Here is a 24698-nt window from a genome sequence, read left to right as displayed (position 1 = left end):
ACTATTTCAGCCAGAAGTTGAGTGACATGGCGATACCTCACTAACTACAGGACAGATGTGGCCACAAACCCAGCTCTGAGCTATATTAACAGAAAACAAGTGGGTGATGGTTACTGAAGACAACTGAAAAGTGTCTTCCACAGATGAGATTAAAAAATAAAACAATGTCTAGATAATCATGAAATATTTAAAAAGAAAAAAAGAGATTAGGGTGCTTCTAATGAAGCCAGCATGAAGAGTTTAGTGATAGGAAAATGGACAAACCGGCAAAATAACTATTTCTGGAAGCTCTACATCAACCATGGGCAGATAATAGAGAACATTTATTTTTCACAAAGCAGTAGAGCTTTGACTAGAAACCACAAGAATCTGTGGCCTTTCTGTGTGGGGTTGTTCCCATATTTCCCGTTCCATAGGCTAGTATGTTAGTTTTCCCTGAGTAGGGCTGGCTATAAATGTCAGCAGGTTTGGTACCCTAGGGCACTAAATGACTTGATTTGGGATTGGGGACAAGAATTCAGAGCTTTGCCATCGAAAAGTGGCAGACTCATTTGAGAACAATGAGGGAAACACACAGATTTGCTAGCTTGAGGATGTGCTTCCAGCTGGGTTAAGTAGTGAACTAAGCAGAGAATAAACCAGGAGCTCCTGGGTATGAGCAAGCCGTAGGAGACCTGAGATCAGGCCCCCATCATTCCTGGCTGACTGGGAAACTATGCACAGTGGGGAAAACCAAGTCCGTGAGAACGAAGGCCAACAAAGAGTCGAGAACTAGTTATAACTCTGAATACATTCTGCCAACCCTACACATACTGAATGGCAGAAGCTGCCTGGTCTGAAAGTGTTAAAGCATGAGCATTGCCCAAATCATTGGCTGATTCCTACACAAGGATGATGCCTAGGAACCCAGGCTACACATTACAAATAAAATAAAATAAAATAAAGTAAAGGATTAGAGACAACAGCAGCTGTACACTACAATAAAGTTTGCACCATTTAAGTCTATGCAAATCACACACACACAAAATATCTAACAACTTTAGTGTCTTCAACATAACATGTCAACACACTCAAAGAAACGGTGACCCAGACTCATAAAAAAGACAATCAACAGAAATAGATTTTGAATGGTCCCCAATGTTGAGTGTAGCAAACAAACAGTAAACTTGAAGATAATGCAATATGATTTCTCTGAACCACAGGAAAGAGGAAACAAAAAAAAAGATGGAGCAAAAATGAGCAGAGCCTCAGAGGCCTGTGAGGAAATGTCAGGTGTACCATGCACCAACATATGTGTAACGGGATCCCCCAAAGGAGAAGAAAGGCAGAGAAAGGGGCAGAAAATAAAACTGTGGCTGCCAGGGGCTGGGAGGAATGGGGACATTAATGTTTGATGGGTACAGAGCTTCAGTTTCACAGGAAGAAGAGAGTCATCTCCACGATACTCTCGTGTGTATTAAACCATAACAGCGACGACTGCACAACATTGGGAATATATTTAATATCACTGACCCGTGCATTTAAAAATGGTTAAGATGGCAAATTGTGTTATGTATATTTTAACATAAAAGTATATTTATACTTAAAAGTTAAGTATATTTATACTTAAATATTAAAAAATATGTATACTTAAAAAAGGAGAGATATAAGAGCATCTCTGACAAGTAGGGATAAAGTAAATGTTTAGGACAAAAAGAAGGATACATGAGCAAGCATAAAAATAACAGTGAGTAGAGTATCAAGAAAACTTATACAAAATGAGCTATATGAAGAGTTAAAAAAGACATATGTGCAAAAACATATGTATCATTAAAAAGTTTCCTTAGAGACTAAACACACACACACACACACACACACACACACACACACACACACCATGTTTCCCTGAAAATAAGACCTAGCCAGACAATCAGCTCTAATGTGTCTTTTGGAGCAAAAATTAAAATAAGACCTGGTCTTATTTTACTATAAGACTGGGTATAATATATAATATAATATAATATAATATAATATAATATAATATAATATAATATAATATAATATAATATAATATAATATAATATAATATAATATAATATAATATAATATAATATAATATAATATAATAAATACCGGGTCTTATATTAATTTTTGCTCCAAAAGATGCATTACAGCTGATTGGCGGCTAGGTCTTATTTTCGGGAAAACATGGTATATATTAAGTTCATAGCCAGAAGTTTAGGGCAAACTGCAATATCATTGATTAGGAAAGTATACAGAAAGCAGAACTATTAAATATTTGTTTTCCTTCTGTTTCTGCTAAGGAGAATGACTTTCATTTTGCAAGCATGAAACAGATATTGATAGGAAAGGAGTGTATCCCACAACGAGTGAGCATGATATCAGAGAGGGCCTAACTACTTTATTTGAAATCAAATCAAGTCTCCTGCCCTTGGAAAATTATATCTTAGGATTCCTACCCCAACTCCCCACCAAAAGAAAAAAAAAAGAGAAAGAGAGAGAGAAATCACAGATGCTATTGTTCAACTATTGTCGATGGTCTCTAAGGAAATGGAAAAGATAATCGTTCTAAGCCCACAGTCCCCAAACTGTGCAGAAGAACACCATAAAACTTTCTAATTTCCAAGGCAAACACATTCTTGACATCTGCTGGACAGAGAGAAAAATACTAGGCCGAGGTAGTTCACAGTTTCAACAATAGATAGCACTCCATTCCTTTCAATAACATCGTATCTTGGTGAAGCCGGTGGTTCCGGCTGTTGCTAGGATAAAAAGCAAGGAGCATGTGAAAATCAAGAGGAACCAGGAGAGAAAGCAGACTCCCTTCACTCTTGCCCCACAGTTAGCACTTCCCAGTACTTCCTTTCATTGTCAGCGTGTCCATCACTGTTGCTGACTACGTTCTGAGGTCCAAGGAAGGCAGGAATCCTGTCGAATAGTTTTTGTTTGTTTTCAATGAATTACCTCTGCTGATACTGAGCTTCTCCCTTTGCAGTTTTGTAAATTCTGTTCAACACAAACCTGAAACAGCAGCAGCAACCGCCACCACAGATGCTTGAAGGAATGTGTTCAATACTAAGGATCACGGCGTTAAAGAGATAGAAAATCAAAACGAGTTATGTCCAGGGAAGAAGAAGAATTACGAATATGAAAGTTGGGTTTTTTTTGTTGTTGTTGTTCTTTTAATAATTAAATATTGGATGCATTTGGAAACACCAAGAATGCGTAGCACAGAGAAGGAAAGACATAACTTAGAAGTCAACGTCTGCCACTATTAAGAAAAGTAGGCCAGGTTTCCAGCGACCAGACTATCCGGTTTTGCCTGAGGTATAATTCCTAGACTGTGTCTCAGGCGCAAGAATAGGTAGCAAAAAGTGGAGCTGATGCCAACATTTTCACACAAACTCCGTGACAGAACCGATCAGAAATTGCTAAGATACGGTATGTTATCTGTAAGGCTGTCACAATTCGATTTAAATGGTGAGCTACAACTGACATCCAAAGGAATGTACTAGAATTTCGGTTGCACACACATCAATCAATTCTATAGCTAATCAATGAATGATAGATATTAATTAAGTGTGCAATGAAAGCCAGAGTTGTGTTTAGACTGTATTTACATACAGGCAATGATGAATGAAGGTCCTTTCTCAAGGGTAGCATACATACCTGCAGTTTTACTTATACTAAAATCCAGACGTACCAGTGAAGCTCAGGACACTGATGAGAAACTACACAGGTACCAAATCTAAATATGTCTTGTTAACCATTAGCGACACCCTGCCTTTCATTACTCTTCTCTCTTCCTTAAATGCAAGGTCCCAGGCATGTTTGTTTAGGATCACGCGTCCTGACTCACGGCGTTCCCTAGCATGGAGACTCACGAGAGTCTCAGGGCACCCCAAGGGGCAAACACACTGTGCCACATGTTGCAGAGGGCTCTTTACCACATGCATTCAGCAGGCCTTTAGGAATTCTGGAAAAGGTAAGGCTAGAGGATCTTGAAGTAAATATAAAGAAATCATCAATACGTTATGATTTGTAGGACTGCATGGGCCCTTGTGAAGTCTAATCAATGAACTGGAAAATGGTGTTGAGAAGTCAAAAAACACTCGGATGAAATCTTTCACTTCCAGGAGTTAAAACTACAAGTGTGAGAGTTGTTTCAACAACAAATGCAAGTGAAAACAGAAAGACAGGAGTATCAAATATAAGAGTTAGCAATAGGATGTCATAAATAATGATAATGATAATTGCTATAATATCAATAAACAAATAACGGTAGCGTAGTGCCATTAACATTTTGTGGGCTGGAAGGACATAAACCTCATCATAAATAAGTATAAATCTTCCATTTGTTATAGAAAATTGCCTGGAAATGTTGTGTGGTGGCGTAGCCAATTATTTTGGCTTAACCGGTAACATCTTGATTGTCCCACGGAAAATCACGGGTGCTAGGAAACCATCAGTCGGGAACACCAGGATTCTGGTTACCGTCCTACCAATCCAACACATCATTGCAAATGCCCCACGACTAATATAATCATATCACCATTTTCCATGATCTAAGTAAGTGAAAAGAACACAACTTTCATCAGTGTAATTTTTTTCTTTGTTTTTCATTTCTCACCTACATTTCTCACACGGCACCTAAGCCTTTCCAATGAGCTCTCAATGGGCTCTTGACTCTGTGTGATGTTTTTTAGCACACCAGCACTGGGCCGGAGTTCACTTACTTTTGCTGCAGCCCAGCGGATTGGTGGCATCCAGGTGGCTAGCCCTGGGAATGCAGGCATCGCACTTGGAGCCGGTAACAAATCGTTTACAGAAACACTGGCCCGTGACCAAGTGACAGGTCTCATTCAAGGCTCCTGAGAGATGACAATTGCAAGGCTGACATCTGAAAATGAGACAAATAAACCATCAAAGCGACTCACACTTTGATTAATAATTCACAGTCTAAGTCTCTCCTACTGACAACACTATAGAGTAAGATGGTCCATTGTAGCCAATATACTGAAAAGGATGCTTGAGCCAGACAAACATGAAGCAAAATGAAACAGAAGAACATCTTTACCAAAACGCTGCTCACAACAGCACCTTCTGAAGAAGGCCTTCTTTCTCTTTGTAAACTAATGAATGGCGAAAAAGCATTATATACAAGCCAGAACACGTCGTATGGATTATTTTGAATACTGGTTGTTCAATTAAGAATATTATAAATTTTGCTTTATCACAAAAGCAGTTATCCTAACAGCTAAAAATTAAGAGTAGGTAACCATAAAATCATCTTTTCAAGTATGTATCAAGTTGTGGACAGAAAACTAGATGTAACAATCATTGCTTCCCCTAAGAATCTTGAAATTCTACATCTGGCTTCACAAAGATGAAATTTCACTAAGAAAACAGTTTGAGAAAGACCTGTTCCAATACTGACAATGGCTTAATGTATATCACATTTCATTTCCAGTTTTATGCAATAAACTCACTTAACAAGAATGGCTGGAGAATAGAGCATTATTCAGACCTATGAAAAGATGCTAGTGATTTACATGTAATGAGAGAATTTCAACTTAAAATTTCTTTGACCCCGAGTTGCATATAAAAATCACTGTCTATGAAGGAACCAAAACTTGTTCCTTCAGAGCGAAGTTTTCAAACTCGCAGGCTAGGCCAAAGTCACTGATTAGGATAAGCCATTTTGGTGCCCTGAAATATTTGAGGAGCAAAGACAGCACGTGAGAGACACCCACTCACCTTTAACAGGGACTTTCCCTAGCAGACATTTAATAACAACATTATGGATGCACTTATATTTTCTAATAAAGATGCTGGACGGAAGAGTTACTTGATCCCACTGCAGTTTTTATGGTGTGATCTCTTGGGTGATCATTCAACGCCCTTAAAAAGGCTGATAAAAGCTAAGGCTGCTAAATAAGCTGCAAATTTGTTTTATGGACTAATATCACCTAGGGAATGAATAAAGTACAGTGTCTCTTGAAAACCGTAGTTTGCCCTTTTTATGTCACGATAAAAGGACATTTTTCTCCTACAGACAAACTACAGTAAGTCCTTTATGTACAAACATTACATCAGAACTCCATTTTAAAATAGATGTTTTGTTAGGTTACTTAAGTATTAGAGCTGCAGAAATTATGCATTGAAATTAAAATGGAACGATAGAAGAAACAAAATATCTAATTTGCTCTTAAGTTCATTATATGCTATTACTTAGAGTATATTGTGCGCAGGCTTTTTATGTCAGATCGGAAAGAATATCCAGTAAGAGGCAAGCTTCTCCCAATACACGTATTTATCAGCCCACCACTCATGAATAAGTGTCTCTTGTGTATTTCAGTTTTTATTACCATTCACTCATGAGACAATCACACTTATTTCACATACAGTACATTTAGAGTAACAGTTTCCAGTGTATAATTCCTTTCCTCGATGCTGTTCTATTTCCTTCCAGCTACACGCTTAACTCTAAGTCAGCTCTGTCAATATCCGTGGGGTATTAAGTTCTGAATGCAAATGGAATAAATAAATCACTTCTTAGGAAAGCATGCAGTGTTTGGAGTAATTAAATGCGACTATTCCTGGTTTTACAGTCTCTTATCCCAGCCATTGTTCTATCTAACTTATATGACTTGTTAATAATTGCTTGACTTCAGTAAGAGAGAAATTTATGTGAATGAAGTTCACAGGAGACTTTCCTGAATATTATAGTTTGTTTCTGGCCCAAAGGACAGTGAGGATAATTTTCTAATTAAGGCTTAAGTAAAATGATTCCTGTAAATTTCCCAGCCACTCAAATATAATTTTAAACATTTCCAAGACTCTTTAGCAAATAAGCTACAAGTTTGATGTCATTTTATAAGTTATCACTTCTCAAGAGTACCTCCTAAGTGAAATATGTTTCACGTTTATTAAAACAAAATTATACATAATAAAGGAAAAGACATTTTAAGCTTAGAAAGAGAAACACCAAACTAAGATGAATTGTGATATTGATTTTGTCAGGATAAATGGTTTTTGTAATATTAATATAAAGAAACCTTTATTACACTGACTCTCTTGGTACAGCCAGAGCTTCTCCAGCAATCTGTTTAAAATCTTCATTTTTCATCCTTATGGGAAAACCTCACTGGCTAAATGGATTTCATAAAGAGTAATCTGTCAAGATTTATATAGATAAACAATTTGTGATGTTTATTGACCAGTTCATTATGGTAAACAAAACAGGAGTAAAGCGTCGCTAATCTCTGTCAGCACTCCGCCGTTACACCGTTCTGCGTGGGCCTCCGTGTCTACTGGACACAGTGGGAAAGAATCAGTTGCCACCTCTCTTAAATCACAAATCTCATATATTTCACTTTCCAGAGAGCATCTTAAAGTTGAACAAACAACGAGAGAGTCACCCTACTTATTACTGTTGCAGAAACATCACTGTTACTGATGGAAGTGTGTTTTAATATGCCTTGCGTTGTCACACACGTCAGCCTCTGAGGGAGAGCTACTACAGAGGGTCTGGGGCCATGTTCCAGGGTGGAGGTCATTTTACTGATACCTCCTTTCTCTCTGGGGCCTCAACTCATGGGTGTCACCAGGCTGATTCGAATGTATTGAATCGCGTAAAAAACATTCAGTGAGGGTCAGTTATGTTCCAGGGCTGGAATCAGCACCAACGACATACAAATGAATAAGGCAGCATTGCTTCCGTCCTCAAGCAGCTCAGTGAGAAATGAAGAAGGGAAAGAGCAACAATCAAGATGTCGGCAGACTCTCTGGTGTCACAGAAAAGGGGCAACTACCTCGGCTGGTGGCAGGGGAGGGGGCATGGAATGGATTACTGGGAAGGAATCTTGGAGATGTTGGAGCTGAATATTAAAAGATGAATAGAAATAAGCCAGGCAAATTAGGGACGGAGAAAACAGAAAAGACACAGCAGGAGAGGGTGCAAAATTATAAGCGATTCCAAAAATGTGGGCTACAAATTCAGAATAAGGCGTAGTGACAGATAAAGCTCGAAACATAAGCGGAGGTAAGACGTTGCTAAATTAGGTGCAGTGGTGACAGTGGTGAGGAGCTTTAAGAACTTTTTAGTCAGTAAAATCCATAGGATGAGGTGGAAAATTTGAAAAGAGAACGAAGGGCCTGGAGTTCCTCCCGGTTTTCTAACTTGCTGACAGAAAGTTGATGGGGACACCGTTCAACATAAAGAAGGAAGGAGGAAGACCCCTCAAACTGCTGAGAATTTCAGACAAGGAATGTTCATGATTACTAACAAGTAGAAGAGAAAGAAGCTTCAAGGTAAACTGGAGAAACCGGACAAAGAGCTTTCTTCCATGGGTCCCTAGCACAAAGATCACACAAGAAGGGTTCAATACCACTGCTGAATATATGACAATTGGGCTGTTTTGAGCCCTTTTTGACTGGCATAATCTCTCCTCCAGGAAGGCAGCACTTTCCTTTATGGGCCAGCCTCTGACTCTCTGATGCCAGTTCTCAGCTGAGTCCCTTTGTGCAGGTCCCGTGAGGCCAGTGTCCCCAGAAGAGTTTGCTTTTCCACTGGTTAAGATTACGTTTCTGCAGTGGAGGTGCGGTCTCATCAAGGTTCTTTGTAGGCCTTTCCTCACAGCCTACTGACGGCATCTGGATTTTCATGCAACTGGAATCAGAATCACAGGAGAGGAATATGGGGCTTGGAGATCCTCTTTGTGTGAGCTGAAAACCATACTCACGTGGCTTGTGGAAGAGGAAGTGAGTGCCATTGTCTCATCTAGGAGGGCAGGGAGAACAGTGCCCAAATCACCCCCTCTGCTGATGGCTACCCAGACACGAATAAAGGGACGCATAAGAACTGGACATGAGCTGTGACTCCCTTGCATCCAGGTAACAGTGGCATTCGAGTCCAGGGAGGTGACTGTCTGCCACCTAGAGAAGGGCTTGCTCAACAGTCTCCCTTGTTGACACTCCACAGGGAGCACAGACTATGCCCCCATGTTAGTTACCAACACCAACTATTTGTAAGAAATAAGAACCCCAGAAGATTCACCAGATTAACAATATCATACGTGTTTAGATGGAGAAGAAGCCCTACTGTCACTCTGCTTAGCTCTTCATTATAGGAGCGTCATAACTCGGAGGTACGATCACAGATTCAAATTCTTAAAGTGCTCTCGGGAAGAAGACAGATTACATTTATCCTCTGTGGCCTCAAGAAGGCAGAAGCAAGACTAGGCAAGAAGGTCACAGGAATGAAATTTTTGCTCAATATGAAGACTTTATTTCTAATTCTTTTTTTTTTTTTTTTCCAGAATTAGAGTTGTTACCAATAAATACGAACCGCTTCATGAGACAATAAACTCTTTCTACTTCCATGTCTCTGAGCAGAAGCTAAATGACCAGTTATTCTGAAAAGGGGATTTATGCAGAGAAATGTATACGGTCGAGTTTACCCAAAATTACTTTTAAGGTTCTTTCCATATCTAAAAATCTCCGATTCTATGATGCTTGCAGAGATTACATAACTTGCCCAAGGCGACAGCACATCTGGCTGCTAGGTCAGCAACCATTATTTATGAAAGACTAGGCAGTAAATCATTAAGGCTTCAGCTCTGCAGTAGTAACAGGAAAGTAGCCATAGACAGTAAGTAAAGAGCGAATACTGCTGGGCTCCAATAAAACTTGATTCCCATAAAGGGGTGGCAGCCAAGGATGGCCTGCAGGCCACAGTTCATTGAACCCCGCCCGGTACAGTAGGTGGAATTCTGGCCCCCAGCGATGACAAAGGTCTCATATCTGGAAATTGTGAGTAGGTTACACCTTACGTGGTAAAAGAACATTTGCTGATGTGCTAAAGGATTTTGCAAGAGAGAGACGATCCTGTCTTATCCAAGCGCATCCATTGTAATCACAAAGCTCCTCCCAGGAGGAAGGCAAGAAGGTGATGGTAGGACAGAAACTACCTCAGAAGAGAGAAAACACTGCTTTGCCGGCTTTGAGGATGAGGAGGGAGCCACAAGCTAGGGATGCAGGCAGCCTCTTGAGCTGGGCAAAGCAAGGAAATGGATTTTCTCCTGGAGCGGCCAGAAGAAACACAGGTCTGCTGACACCGTGATTGTAGCCCAATGGAACAAATGTAGGATTGCTGACCTCCACAACTGGAAGATAATACATTCGTGTTGTTTCAGCCACTGCCTTTGCAGTAATGTATTAACTGCAGTGACAGGAAACCAATATGCCTGGTACAGCGGAAAAGCAGTAACTGGACTCTAGATATCCCGATGTCCAGCCTTGTACTATTCCTATTACAACACATTCACTAAATGCTACTAATTTATAAAAACTGACATTTCTCACAGAATCAAATCTGTTTAAGGAACTCATATTGTCTAGTGGTCACAGTAGATTGCAAAAATGACCGCAGTTCTTCATACCTTTCTTTACGCAGGTCCTTTGCGACTAAGAAAGAGGAGAGTCTATTTTGCCACCGCTGAATATGGGTGGGCGTGTGACTTGCTCCGACCAATAGCAGAAGGCTACGATGACACTCTGTCACTCCCAAGCCCAGAACCCAAGCTCTTGCTCTTTCTGGGAACTCTGCCACCACCTTGTGGGCTGGCTCCCAGGTGGGCCCACGACCTGCTCCCCTCAGACGCCAGTGAGGACTCTCCCCAGTGTCCTCTCCATCACACCATAGAAGTTGTCGCGCAAAGTTTTTCTTCCATTTGAAGTCATTGACCTGGTTCTCAGAGAAAAGACCCATTGCCATCCATTGGAAATATGCACGTGAAAGAAAAAGCGGACCAAATCTGCACCTTAGTGTTTGAATGCAGCAAGGCTGCAGTGAAACCCAACGTAATCTGGTCACAGGGGAATTTTAGTCTATGTGTTAGAAGTCAGAGCCCTGAGACTTCCCAGCCAGCCTACACCCCGATTCTCTACCATATGAGGAAAATTGCAACCCCATGTGTGTCAGCTGGTAACAGACAAGTAGTGATACATCTAGCCCCTTGAGGCTTCAAAAAAGATAAAATACAACTAAGAAATACATAGAGAAGATGTCATTAGGGAAGAAACCTTGGAGGGTGAGGGGAGGTGATGTGTGGATGTTATGTAAGACAAACAGTGGTACAGCAGATAAACCGGAGCAGTCACAGGGGCTGTGGGAAGTAGGAATCGTAGTTACAGGTCAACTTGAGGACAGTGCCAGGAAGTGCAGTGAGTCACACACAGGTATAACTTCCAATGGAGACAAAGGCAATGTGGCCCATTTTTGTCTCATTGTTTTGGGTTTAGACAAATACGATATACTTTTTTTTTTTTTTTTCTTCATTGATTTTCCAGTGGGCAGACTTTTTTTGCTTCATTGTTTTCGATACTGATTAAATCATGTTTGCTTTATGTGTCAGAGGGAAATGAAGGGATTTTTACCCTTGGATCAGCTTTTTAAAACGCATGCCCTCTTTTCAGGATAGGTAACTTCTGAAGAATGAACCACTTGGATGAAAACGGGCAAATGATTTTCCAGCTTGTTATTGTTGTGTTGGGTGCAATTTTGTTGTTACTGCTGTGGTTTAGGGTCAGAGCCTATTTTATTTTATTTATTTCGCCCTTGGGAGTATAAAAATAGTTTAAAAACTAATCCAAGAGAAAAATACAACCAACATAGCTGTGTACATTAAAGAGAACACGAAGAAGGGGAAGGGAGATGTGTGAACTTCAAGGGGCAGTTAAATAGGATCCCATGAATATATGAATGGAAATAGCAGATAAGGAAATCAACTTATTTCCCAAATTGATGAAGAGATACCATGACACATGTATCTTCTCCTTGTTAACCAACAAAGTACTTATAATCTATTGTAGAATTCTGGGAATTAATGAAATAAATTTATACTTGTAAGCACCCACCACAGTACCGGGTTCAAGGTACATTCAATTAATTTTAGCTGATGTTCTTTCTTTTTAAAAAAATTTTACATGAGGGCATAAATGCTTATTTTCCTGCATTGCATGTCTGTGTACATTCAGACTAGGAGTGATTTTTGTTTTTTCCTTCAGAAAACAAAAATTCCTTATACTAGATGGAATCCTATATATTTTAGCCATCTTTTTACACATTTTCAAAATAGTCATCGTGAGTATATAGTCACAGTAACTACCAGAAGTCAACAAAGAGATTTCCATATCATTCAGGAAAGGAATGACAAACATAAAAAGAATAAACTCCATTTTTATCTCTTCTCAGTGATGAGCAAAAGTCTGAACTCCGGCCATTCTCACTGTCACATTTTGAAATATCTTTCTCTATGACCTTCTGGGCTTGAGCACGTCTTCTCTAACAATGATCAATGTGAGAGTGAAAAGCGGCAGTAGTATCCGTCAGTGGGATAGAAGGGTCAACTCAAGGCACAGCCATTCCATACGATGGATTTAACAAGGTACAAATCCTGCTGATTTTCTTGGGCCCCTATGGTCATGGGAGGCGTTACTCCTTCTATTCATTTCACAGAAGCTGTGTTTTATATGCTGGCTCCAGCTGTCCATAGCTCTGATCAGTGGAAGCCTACGCTCAGCAGCAGAGCCAACCCAGCCCCATAGGAGGGCACCCTGAGTTCCACTCCCAAGAGGGTGGTGTGGACTTGAACAGATATTTTCAAGTTTATATCCCTTTGCCAAGGTGATGATGGCATGAGACATTGATGTTTTGTTTTTGGAGGACGTGAGGAAAGTGACATAAAGGGGAACTAGTTCTGTGTTGGCTCTATTAAGCATGGGATGCATGAGGGCCATGCAAATTTAAACTCAGAGACAGCTAGCTATAGGGCTAGAGCCATGGTAAGGATCTGACCGGATAACAATATATTTGAGAATCATTGGCATGTATGTAGTGGGTGAAACCATAGACAGATATGCAAATTGAAGGAGTCGAATAAAGAGGGGTAATCAGCAAAAGAGACAGAAAAATAAATCACAGAAGATCTTGGAAGCCAAAGGAGGAGACAATTTTAAGAAACGGGGAAGGCGGCAAAGTAATTGGCACATTGAAAAACCATGAAGCATTAAGAAACAATCCTGAATCAATATGACTTTCATTCTTCACTGATACTTTACATATAGTGCTTGGGGCTAATGCCCCATCTGCGCCCTACAGTGAATCAGTCTCTAGGCTTTTCTGGACTTTCTCCGCTTACAGAAAGTCCTGCAGCTATTTTAAATCACAAAGCACAGGTTTAACAAAAAGGACAAAAGCAGAGGCACCACACTTCTTGATTTCAAACTACATTACAAAACTATAGTAAACCAAACAGGATGGTCCAGAGCAAGGAAGAGAATATCCTTGTGACCGGAAGAGGACCACAAGGAAGAGGCAGTATTAGCTCCTGTACGAAGGTGGGAGGACTCAGGAGGCTGAAGAGGCCTGAGGAGAGAAACAGCCGAGATTCTGTGAGTTGTAAAGTTAGTTACCAACCAACTGGAATAGAGGTGCATCTGATGCCACTAAAACTGTGAGAAATACCAAGGGAGAGAGGACAATGGAGAAGTCACAAAAGTACCAACCCCAGTGAAAAGTCACCTTGGTACACATACAAGAGCAGAGAAGCAGCTTGCTTTGGGTCTTGCTAGTTTTGTGAATCCCTACCCCTCTTTCAGCCTACACACCACAGAAGAGGAGAGTGATAAAAATAGTAGTAATGCTCTCAGATTACCAAAATGCATGCCAGTGGCAACAGAAGTGGAGAAGCACAGATGTAACAAAAGAGAGAAAAAAAAGATATGTAATAAGAATGAAAAATTGTTTTAATGAATATTTTAAATATCATGTTAATTTTTTTTAAAAAAGTCATATTGAATTTTTGTAGAAAGCCAAATAAACCAGTTTGAGTTCTAGTTCAATAATTTACCCTGTCACCTGCCCACACTCTAATCTAGGTGTAAATGGAGAGTGTAACGGGCCAAAGGCAGTGACCAGGGGGCAATGTGTTGAAAAGGGCCCATATCATCTCAAACCCTTGTATAATTTGTAATTATGTGTATTAAAGACACACACACACGTGCGCTCGCGCAGTGAGAAACAGGTTTGACTGGTATATGCAGAACACCATACTATTTAGTTGCTTGAGGATAGAAACGCCAAACAATTCATGGATATAGTCCCAACCCTAGACAAATTTATAATACGACCAGAAAACAAAACAAAACAAAACAAAAAAACATGGATTTGCCATCCAATCTCATCTTCAAAAATACAGCAGTGCACACAAATTCATAAAAGTGAACGTCGACAGAAAAACGGGAAATGAGTAGAACATGAAAGACAGTGCAACTTTGCAAAATGGTTAATTTACTTTCAGAATGTACTTTACACACTGGGGAAAAAAGATCATACAACTACATGGTAAGATATGTTTCTTATCTGCCAGTCTTGAAACCTGAATTAGAACGGCAAGGACAACATAAACGGCTGCAGTAAATTAATAAATAAATAAGCAATAAATGCAGGGGTCACATAAAACAAAGTATATACATGCATGCTACCTGTCCCAGCCCTTACATTGTGTGTGTGTGTGTGTGTGTGTGTGTGTGTATGTTTCTTCTTTGTATATTTCTTTACCTGTCTTTTTCCACATCCACACTGTAAGTTTTTTTGTTTTTTTTTTGAGGGAAAAGGGTTTCATCTAGTTAAATATCTCCAAGCCCAAATACTGGGCACATCTACCAATGTATAACAAACAACCTGTACAATTCTAGGAAATAGTCAAAGATTACCATATATTAAATAAATGCAGACATCAAAGAGTCAGAACCATATCAGCAAACTAAGGAGGACACAAAATACTGCTGTTTACAAAGATACTGCAATAAAAGTCATTGTTATTTTTAAAAGCAAAAGTCATTACAAATATAATTCAATACAAATATTTCATCATTAATTCTTACGAACATTTACCTTCCAGTCTGATGATCAAATCCAAAGTAAAGGTCCTTACAGTGGTCACAACGTTGCCCAGACACGGAAGCATCTTGGCAAATGCACTGACCAGTCAGGTTGTTACAGGAGCGGTTAACGGCCCCTGTTGGATGGCATGAGCACGGCAGGCAGCCGGGGGCATTGCCTGGAGAAATATAAAAACCTGGAAGAAAGAAATTAAACATTTTTATATATTTTTTCTATCCAGTCTTTCCTTACAACGATGGTATTTTCATTACATCAAAAAAGAAGACACTCGATTATGGCAGGAAACTAAATCCCATACAAATGGGGTCATCACTGTTCTTAAGCATTGTGTCAATTATAACCAAAGGAAGGCTGGGTAAATGATTTGCATTGTACCTGGTGTTTCCCAGGAACCTGAAAGGTGATGTATTTCAAACATCCTGCGTGGTCTTCCCACTAAAAACTGGTCCTCTTCTATTCATCTCCCTTTCAGCAAAGGGCATCACCATCTGTTCAGATGCTCAAGCGAGAACCCCGAGACAACTTTACTAGGGTGGCCAGAAAAAACACAGGATGCCCAGGTAAATGTGAATTTCTGATCAACAAAATTCTTTGGGTATAAGTATGCCCCATCTGATATTTGCTTATATTAAAAAATCATTATCTGAAATTCAAATTTAACGGAGAGTCCTGTAGTTTGCTAAAAGTGGCAACTCTCGAGTCTGTCACTTCCCTCCGCGCCTACATCTAGCTAGTTACCAATGGCCTCCTAAGAATGTTAAACCTGCTCCTCTCCATCCTCACTGCCACCTTCCCAGGTGAAACCACCACCAAGTTTTTTTACAGTTAACCTGTGCCAGAAGTGGGATCCTTACATTCATGTTCATTTAGTTCTCCTAGCAATGCTCATAATTCACATATTATTATTATGTCATTATATAGAGTATTATAGAAAAATGAAGGTTAGGAAGGTTGAGAAACTTCCCTAAAATGATAGAGTTAATAAATAGCAGAACCCACATTTGAACCCAGGCACCTCAACTACAGAGGCTGTCACATCGAACGGTGTCCCCCCTTTGTCCGCCTTCTATCTACTCTTCAGAGCAGAGCTGGAGCAATCTTGTTCAGAGCGTAGGTGGAACATCCCATCCCATTTAAAATTATTTGGCGACTTTCTATTCCATTTAGGAAACGATATCCCAATCCCCAACACGGCCTTTCATCCTCTATTCAGGTCCTACCTATCTCTCTACAGTTCACTGCTCATCACCACTCAGCCTGTTCTAGTCAAAATCTTTCTTTTCTTGATCCTTCAAAGTGTTTTCGTGGGCAGTTTTGACTGCTGAAATGATTTTGACTCACCTTTTCCGTTGAGCTCATCACTACACACCTCAGGTTTTGCAATTTCCTCAAGTAACCTCCCCTAGGCCTCTTCCAGTTTCACAACATTCTGTTCAATTCCCTTCAGAGTGCTCATGACAATTATAAATGAATCTCATTTCCACCAGATTGTAACCTCCATGAAGGTGGAACCTCATCTGATGCATGCTTCACTGTCTCCCTAGGATCCAGTGCAGTGCTTGTCACAAAGTAGGTAATCCATACACATTTAAGGAATTCACAAAAATGTACCAAGTTCTTAAACAGGCATTCCCCACAAGTACAACATTTAAAAACCCACAAATTTTAGATTAATTATAACCCCCCCCTTCTTTTTTCTTATAGCAAAAGGAAAGAAATAAAAACATGATTCAAAACTATTTAAGTAACATGAAATGTCTTGGACTCAGAAGCTGGAAGTCAACAGTTATAAAATTAAAAAGCCATTGGACACTTGAAAGATGGAGCAGGCAAACGAGGGAGAAATGGCTCTTGGTGTTGTGTGACATGTATGTCTGTGTATTATATGCATATGCACACATATATGAACATGCACATACATACACACACGTGCATGCATAATGTCACAAGGAGTTTTATTGAGACGATGGGGGACAGGGACTGTAGAAGGAGTCTAGTGAATATAGTTCTGGCAAATGAAAATGAAACGGACAACTGTCACTATCCCTAATTTAAGGGTATAAATTCTCAGTGGTATTGAAAGAGAGGTAAAGAACATGAGCGCAAAGCGAATCCATGCCTTATTATCTATTCCATAGGGAAAAGAAAAAGTAACGGGGACACTATAAAACCAATGTGAGGCTTTAGTTGAAAACAAGTCATTCTTTCTAGCCATCAACAATTAGTTTTTCTTCTCCTAGGCCCTACATATTCTCTCTTAGAAAGCTGCAGGGATAGTAAAAATAGAAAAGATTGTGCTCCATGAGAAGCAAAGGAAGCAGCTTAAAATCTGCGCCATTCAATTGGAAAGAACTCACTAATATAGTCATTTTTACTGTCATTTACAACTAGATTATGTCACTTGCTTCTCTGCATCTACTGACAGCACGTGCCTTGTATGTGTTTCCAGAATTAGCGAATGGCCATGTCAACTAACGCATATTCCTGTACCCGATTCATCATGTGATCAAAGCCACAACTTGAGAAGACTTCTATTTTGGATTCAAGACCACTGTGTCTGTGACTGTCTGTATTTTTTTCTTCCTGTGAAGGTACCTAGGTCCTTAAATCCATGATGATAGTACCACGAATGTACTAACAGCTCTCCAATTTGGATAAATTTCCCATTAGCACAGATACTTAGAAGCAGAATTAATTTGGACTTCTTGCAATAGCTTTGAGCCACAGAGAATTCTAGAACAATTATGGATGATTTTTACAAGAGCTGATTTATGAGTTAAATCTGTAAAGACAAGGGGGGTACGTTTTGGTACAGAAGAGTGGGCTGCCCAATTTTTAGAGAATAAAAAAAAGCCATAGAAAAATCAGAGATACAAGCAGAGAAGAACAAAATAAAAGGTATTAAAACACCTAGGGAGGCTGCAACCTACAGGTAGAGAGCTTCAAGGAAAAGATTACACTGGAATTTTGTCTCGAGGTTAATTTCCCGCCTCCTCTCAGGAGCATGCTTATAAAGGTTAATCCCACTAGTATTTCAGGTGTCCTATTTTTAAGCAGTTCTAATTAGGATGACTCAGGTACCTTCCTGTTCAATGATTACCTCTTGCCGTACCTGAATGTCCCTAATTCTAGACCATTACCTTTCCTTTTATGGCTTCCAACTACAGAAAACAACGTTTTCCCTTCCCTCCTCCTTAAGCTTCAACTCCTAAGTGCAGCTTACAGATACCTGACCTTAATTTCTTTTCTTTAGCTCAAGACATTTCTGATTTCCTTCCATTAGCTCCACTTCATGGCCTGCATCTTCGAGTCTGGATCATTTTTAACTGATCTTTTGGAGATTTCTGTCCATGAACAATTTTGTGCTACATACTGAATCACCGCCATTACGACAATGCTATTACCTCCCATTATGAGAGTTCACACAAATATGACACAAATCAGCCCACTGCAAGTTTACTGTTTTGCCCAATTTTATTTCGGCTAAGCCCTGGTCCCAAGCAAGACAAGTCTCATGTGGAAAACAATGTCACCCGTATCATAAAACAGGGTTGCTATATCTGGGAGAAGGTTTACAGAATCCTCAGAGTTCAGAGTGATTAGCGAGGCGGCTGTATTATCTCCTGTAGTGGCCATTTGCACACACAGTTCCCATCTTGGGCATAAAAGGAGAGCCCATTTCCCAGCAATGTCCCCCCCGAGGACCATGAACAGCTAGGTTCTACCAAGGTCTCGAAATGGGAGAAAGAAAACAAGTTTCACCTCTAGGCCTTATTCAGAAAAGGAGGGCAGAGCTGAGGGTAAGCACTAATTAGAAGCCATTTCGAAGAAACGACTCTCAGCTTAAACCAGAGAATGGACATTCGATGAAGAGAAGAGTCTAGGGAGGAATTTCTGGCTCACCTATAGCAAGTAACAAAAGGCTATGTTAGCAATGGTTTTCTTTTTTTTTTTTAGCAAATCAGTATTTTCAGAATGAAGTGTAGTAGAGGATGTTAATTTTCAAGTAGAGGAAAGAATAACAACTTTCCTCCATTTGGCATTTTTACATAAAAATAATGGTAAAATTATTATTGACAGAGTTGACCTGTCAGACAAAGTCAACTTTGTTTTTGATGTTTTTTATTATTTATTATTATTATTTTATTATTGACAGTCAACAAAGGCATAAATATTAATATGAGCCATCCCAAGGTATAATATCTCTTATTTTTAAAAAAATTAAACTCTTTATGCATCAGTTCAGATATACTTTAAATTCTCTCTTTCGATTTCTTCTTCTGGACTGTTATACTCTCCTTGAGTACTTTACCAACTCCCATTTAGTTTTAAAACTCAGCTCAGAAATCACTTTCTCAACTGCATCCCCACGTCCCCCACCTTTCGAGAATTAATCAGTCTGTTCACCTTACTAGTCCTTTATATTGCCCATTTCTAATAACGCACTTATCACACTGTGTTATATTTACATACAAGTCAGTTTCCCCTACTAACCCATATGCCTTAATATATTTATCATTATATATCTTACACCTGCAAAGCCCCTGGTACTCAGTAATTTATTCAATAGATGTTTACGGGGAGAAAAAAATGGACATATGAATGAAATGGATAGATGGCTGAGTGGATGGATGGGTAGATGAATAGACAGATATCTCTTACCCCTTAAAATATGAGATGATCTCCTTAACACTGAAAAAGAAAATGGTAAACATAAATCTGTAAGTCATGAGAGTGAGAGTGGCCCGGCCTCGCAGGAAATGTATATGAATCAGGCACAATAAATTGTAAATGTAATCCTTGCCATATCACCATAGGGAACAGGGCTTCAGAAACAAACCATCACCCCCAAAGCATGCCTCCTGTTCTTAGAGCAAAAGCTATAATGATGGGCTCCCATAAGGAAAAAGATTCTGTTGGACTTTTCAGTTTTAGAAAAAAAGCTTACTTTCTTCTTTAAGTGAATATCCAGGAAAGGCCTCCACAAGCATATTCTTTAAGAATCAAATTGAATACCAGCAATAAATGAAAACAATGACAGCTCTGATTATATCTTGTAGATTATAGAAGGATATGAATACACATAAAAACATATACATATGTTTCAATAAATCAAAGAAATATTTTTTATTCTTTTTTATTCCTTCTTCCTGTTTTTCTGTCTCAAAAGTCATCCACCGTATGCGACGTGACTGCGACCATTTCAAACATGTCTCCGACTTAGTCCATGCAGATCACCCTATTTCTACACCTCTCGTTTCAGCTCGTCATTATTTGATCACTGAAGCCCCTCCCAGGACTCTTTTAATTTTTTCATTTCATAGCTTGGATTCCAGACAGCAAATGAGCTACCCAGGCCCTGAAGCTGTAACCAGAATTATGGATTGAGATGAGTTTGAGGGTGGGGACAGGTTACAAACGCTTATAAGTGTTTCAATTTTAACCCACCTTGAAATTCTCATTGAGTGAATGTTTATCACATATATTGAGTTAGTCAGAAAAAAGTTTCGCACTTCCAGAGTGCAGATTCTGGGGTCAGATGGACCTGGATTTGTAAATGGCCCTTCTGCTTAATTAGAACCCATTTTCTGTACTATAAAATGGGAATAATACTGGTCCTTTCGTGATATAAATACCGTACCTATTGAGTCGGATGGATACAACCCCATTCCAGGGTCTGGCAAACAACAGACACTCAGTAAATATTATTTATTAGCATCACTGCAAATTTTATTAGGCAGTTTTCTATGAAAGTGGGGCTTTCCTAAATTAAAGCTTAAATAATGACTTGTCAATGTCTTTTTTTTTTTTTGTCCCCTTGATGTTCTTAAGATTATGGTCCATATTGCCTATGGCAAAGATTCTTTTCTGATCATTTATCAAGGAAGAGGCGCTTATGCTGAGACCCAGGTCGCTCTGAGAAAAAACACATTGCTCTGTAAAGCTTTCTCAAACACTGGGACATGTGGCATAATTGGATCCCAACTTTGATGCACTGATTTTTAATGGAATATCAGCCATCTACTTCCAATCCCATCGGTGGGGTCTCGCATGCAATTTTGGTGCGTGAGCTCGTTATTTAACAAATCTGATATGCCTCCTAATGAAACAAGATACTCTGTTTTACTTTCCAATAGTGTGTATGACTTATAAAACAAAACCAAAAGTAAATACCAGAGGAAAGCATGAGCGATGGTCCTATTAGCACAAAACATGTCATATGAAGCTGTTTTCATTATAAATTAGCCTTTATTTTATCCCAACGCTGCAGAGTCCTCATAAACCCTCTCTGCCTCTAGTTCTCAAGGACAAGGGCGGGTCACTGGCTCGAGATGCCTTGACATCCTTCCCTGCTTTTCTCGGCCGGGCCTCTGATTAAGTGCTTGCTACTGAATGTTACGAGGTCATCCACTGAACAAACGAAGTACGGGGAATCAGGTTTACTGTGCGGTATTTATTAGTGTGGGTGTGTGTACATTCATATATGTACACACACTCCAAATAATTTTAAATTAAAGCTTTTTAAAAATACTTAATGGAGGTTAAGCAGCATTTTTAACCTCTGTTCGAGTTATTGAATGGCATATTAAACCAGCGTGGCTCTAATGTACCTTCTAATGTGCACTGCTGCTTTAACAAATTGCCTATAAATTTTAGTTGAATTAAGACTATTCCTTGTACATTCAAGTAAGGTTAGGTTAATAATACATGAGGCTTCATTATATGCACCTTCCTTAAGAATGCTTTTGAAGACAGTGAGACGAGAATGTCTGAGCAGCACCCTCCTGTAGGCCAGTAATATGTACAGTCACAAAAGGGCAGGCAGAGTCCTCAGGCTGCTCAGTGCCTCCCCCACCTCCCGCCCCACTGTCACACACCTCGGCCTGGCGTTCCCCCAGCAGTGCTCGATCTGGTCTCCCTAATGTGTTTAAAGGAGAGTTTAAAGAAGTAGAGTGAAAGCTTCCTACTGCGGCGGTGCGTTCTGACGTGCATACTGCAGAGCTGGCGACCGTGAAATATCTGCTTATGATAAAGATACTTCAGTGCAAGAGGTTTCTCTTGTTTTCAATGTGAATTGCACAGAAGACAATGAAACCAGAAAACAAAATTCAATGTAATTTCTGAAGCTAGAAGAATGCAGGACCGAAAAAAAAGAAAAGTCCACACACACATTGCCACATTGCACACAGTGACCTTTCTATATGCTACAGAGATATGTACAGAATATCTTGTTTTGTCAAGAAAAATGCATTATTCTCTTCCCTCCTCTGCAGGGTAAACTACCACATCCTCCCTGTGTGTGTGTAGTTATGGAGCGCTCACCGGCTGGCACTGTGCCCGTGCCTAAAAAGAGGAGAATGCCATTAAGGTGCGTGTGTGTGCGTGTCTGTGCGTGCGTGTGTGTGTGTGTGTGTGTGTAATGTAATTATTCACTTAATTCAGGAAATATGTACGGAATCCCCACTATGGACACACTGCTCTATGTGCCTGGGACATCACTCTGAACAATCTAGAAAAAGCGATTTGACTTGTAGGCTGGAGAACAACAAAGGACCTGAAGACGCAGGGAGACGAGGTCAGAGAGCCCATGGACGGTACCGGCCATGGGGGCCGTTAGAGCCCATCACTTTTGTTTCTTAACCACAATGACGGAAACCCGACAGATGCTGGAGGGATAGGATCTGACAAAGTGCCACTTTGGCTGCATGTTGAGAAGTGATTGAAAAAGGCGACAAGGAGAAATAGGGAGTTGAGGAGGCCTGCAAGTCCAGGGGAAAGAATAAAAGGGCTGGGACCAGGATGGATAGATAAGTGAGGGTGGTGAAAAGTGGACAAACTCTGGCTATCGTTGAAGGCAAAACCAGTAAAATCCATTTTGACAGAAGAGACAAAGGTTGTGGGAAAAAGAGAGAAATCAAAAGATAACTGAAAGGATTATGCTTAAAAATATTACAACCAGGCCGGCACGGTGGCTCAGGCGGTTGGAGCTTCATGCTCCTAACTCTGAAGGCTGCCAGTTCGATTCCCACATGGGCCACTGGGCTCTCAACCACAGGTTGCTGGCTCAATTCCTCAAGTCCTGCAAGGGATGGTGGGCAGCGCGCCCTGCAACTAAGATTGAACACGGCACCTTGAGCTGAGCTGCCGCTGAGCTCCCGGATGGCTCAGTTGGTTGGAGGGCGTCCTCTCAACCACAAGGTTGCCGGTTCGACTCCTGCAAGGGATGGTGGGCTGTGCCCCCTGCAACTAGCAACAGCAACTGGACCTGGAGCTGAGCTGCGCCCTCCACAACTAAGACTGAAAGGACAACAACTTGACTTGGAAAAAAAAAAGTCCTGGAAGTACACACTGACTCCCCACTAAAGTCCTGTTCAATAAAAAAAAGATTACAACCCAGGAAATATTACGATAACACGTTCAGTTAAGTATAGTTGATTGAACAATTGTTCCCTTCTGAAATCCAAAAAAAAAAAAAAGAAAAGAAGAAAAAAAACAGAAGAACAGAAGAGGAAATGGCAGCCAACAACAGAAGTCTGTCTACCAGTGAAAACTCATCACTTGCAGGGAGAGGCCAACAATAAGCTAATTGACATGAGTTGCAGAACTCTGAAAGAAATGTTTGGAATCAAAGTCTCCAGCATTATCATCCTAACCTTCTGAAGTCAAATGTGAGGTGTAGTTAAACCCTTCCCCAACCGGAAGGTTTCCCTCTCGAATTCTGAGAAGACAATGACTCGTCTTCTTAGAAGTTACACCTGGAAGGGTCTAGACTCCACAGGTGCAGGGGCGAAGGGCTGGAGTGAACGTAAAGATTGCATGAAAGGCTGCCTGTGATGGCTATGATGTACCAATTTGGCTAGGTAAGGCGTCCAGAGGTTGGGTCCAACACTAGTCTACATTTGCTCTGAAGGTGTTTGAAAGATTTTAGCAGAATGTAAGAACAATAATCTACAGACAAAAGGACCCATTAAGTGCCCAGGAAAATTTTTTTAACAAAAAACCCATCATCATGACATTTTCTGAAATGAGATATACAGAAATGGTAGAAGTTTTGACAATATAGAAAAGGAAAAAAAAAAAAAGGAAACAAGAATCTGATTAGCACTGTTAGGAGATAATGGTGAAATAATGTTTGAGGGAAAATGATTCTATAATACTCATAAAATTTGAAATCTTAATAGCTATAAGTGTGGAATAACAGTAATTCCCGACATTCAAAATTCTAAAAAGAAAGATTACTTCCATCTCTGTGTTCTGTTTCACAAGCTAGAGGAGTGTATGCTTTACCAAACAAATGTACAAACAAACCAAGGGAAAAGACCACATAGGATTCCTGAACAAGGAACACAACACAGGAGATGTGAAGGAAATTTTCAGTACAGCTGCAAAGGTAAACTTCAGCTAGAGCTTTGCAACGGGATTAGAGAACAATCAGCTCAAATCAGAAATTCTGACCTCCTGTGGACTGACAGAGGGAAAAAAATAGATTGAAAAGTTTTGAAAAGTTTTGATTCCTAGAAATATTTAAGAGATCCCTAGAAACTAAGCAAAGGCAATTATTCAAGAAAAGAAATGTAATCAAAGCATACCATAGGCATAGCTGTGAACTAAACAGTCATAATAAAATAACCTCTGAATGTTGATTTAACCAAATAAAGGGATTATTGAGGAGTAGCTATACAGAGTTAAATCCTCACCTCTGTAACAGGAGGCTAGAGTCTAAATTTTA

At 39.9% G+C, this 24698-nt stretch overlaps 1 protein-coding gene across 2 annotated transcripts in view; it reads right to left on the bottom strand.

The window, feature by feature from the left end:
* The window catches only part of USH2A (usherin), a 580537-nt gene that overhangs the window by 440054 nt on the left and 115785 nt on the right, over positions 1-24698 (bottom strand). For both annotated transcript variants that reach the window (XM_088799150.1, XM_088799151.1), the window contains exons 13-14: positions 14960-15143; positions 4737-4900 (exon numbers count right to left, since the gene is read on the bottom strand). In XM_088799150.1, coding sequence (XP_088655276.1) covers positions 4737-4900; positions 14960-15143 — 348 coding nt within the window. The remainder of the gene's footprint in view (positions 1-4736; positions 4901-14959; positions 15144-24698) is intronic.

The sequence above is a fragment of the Rhinolophus sinicus genome, chromosome 6 (assembly GCF_057876585.1).
Source record: "Rhinolophus sinicus isolate RSI-liver-muscle chromosome 6, RSI-T2T, whole genome shotgun sequence".
In the NCBI taxonomy this organism is placed as follows: domain Eukaryota; kingdom Metazoa; phylum Chordata; class Mammalia; order Chiroptera; family Rhinolophidae; genus Rhinolophus; species Rhinolophus sinicus.
Note: the sequence above shows the minus strand (reverse complement) of the source record. Positions and strands in the feature narration are given on the sequence as shown.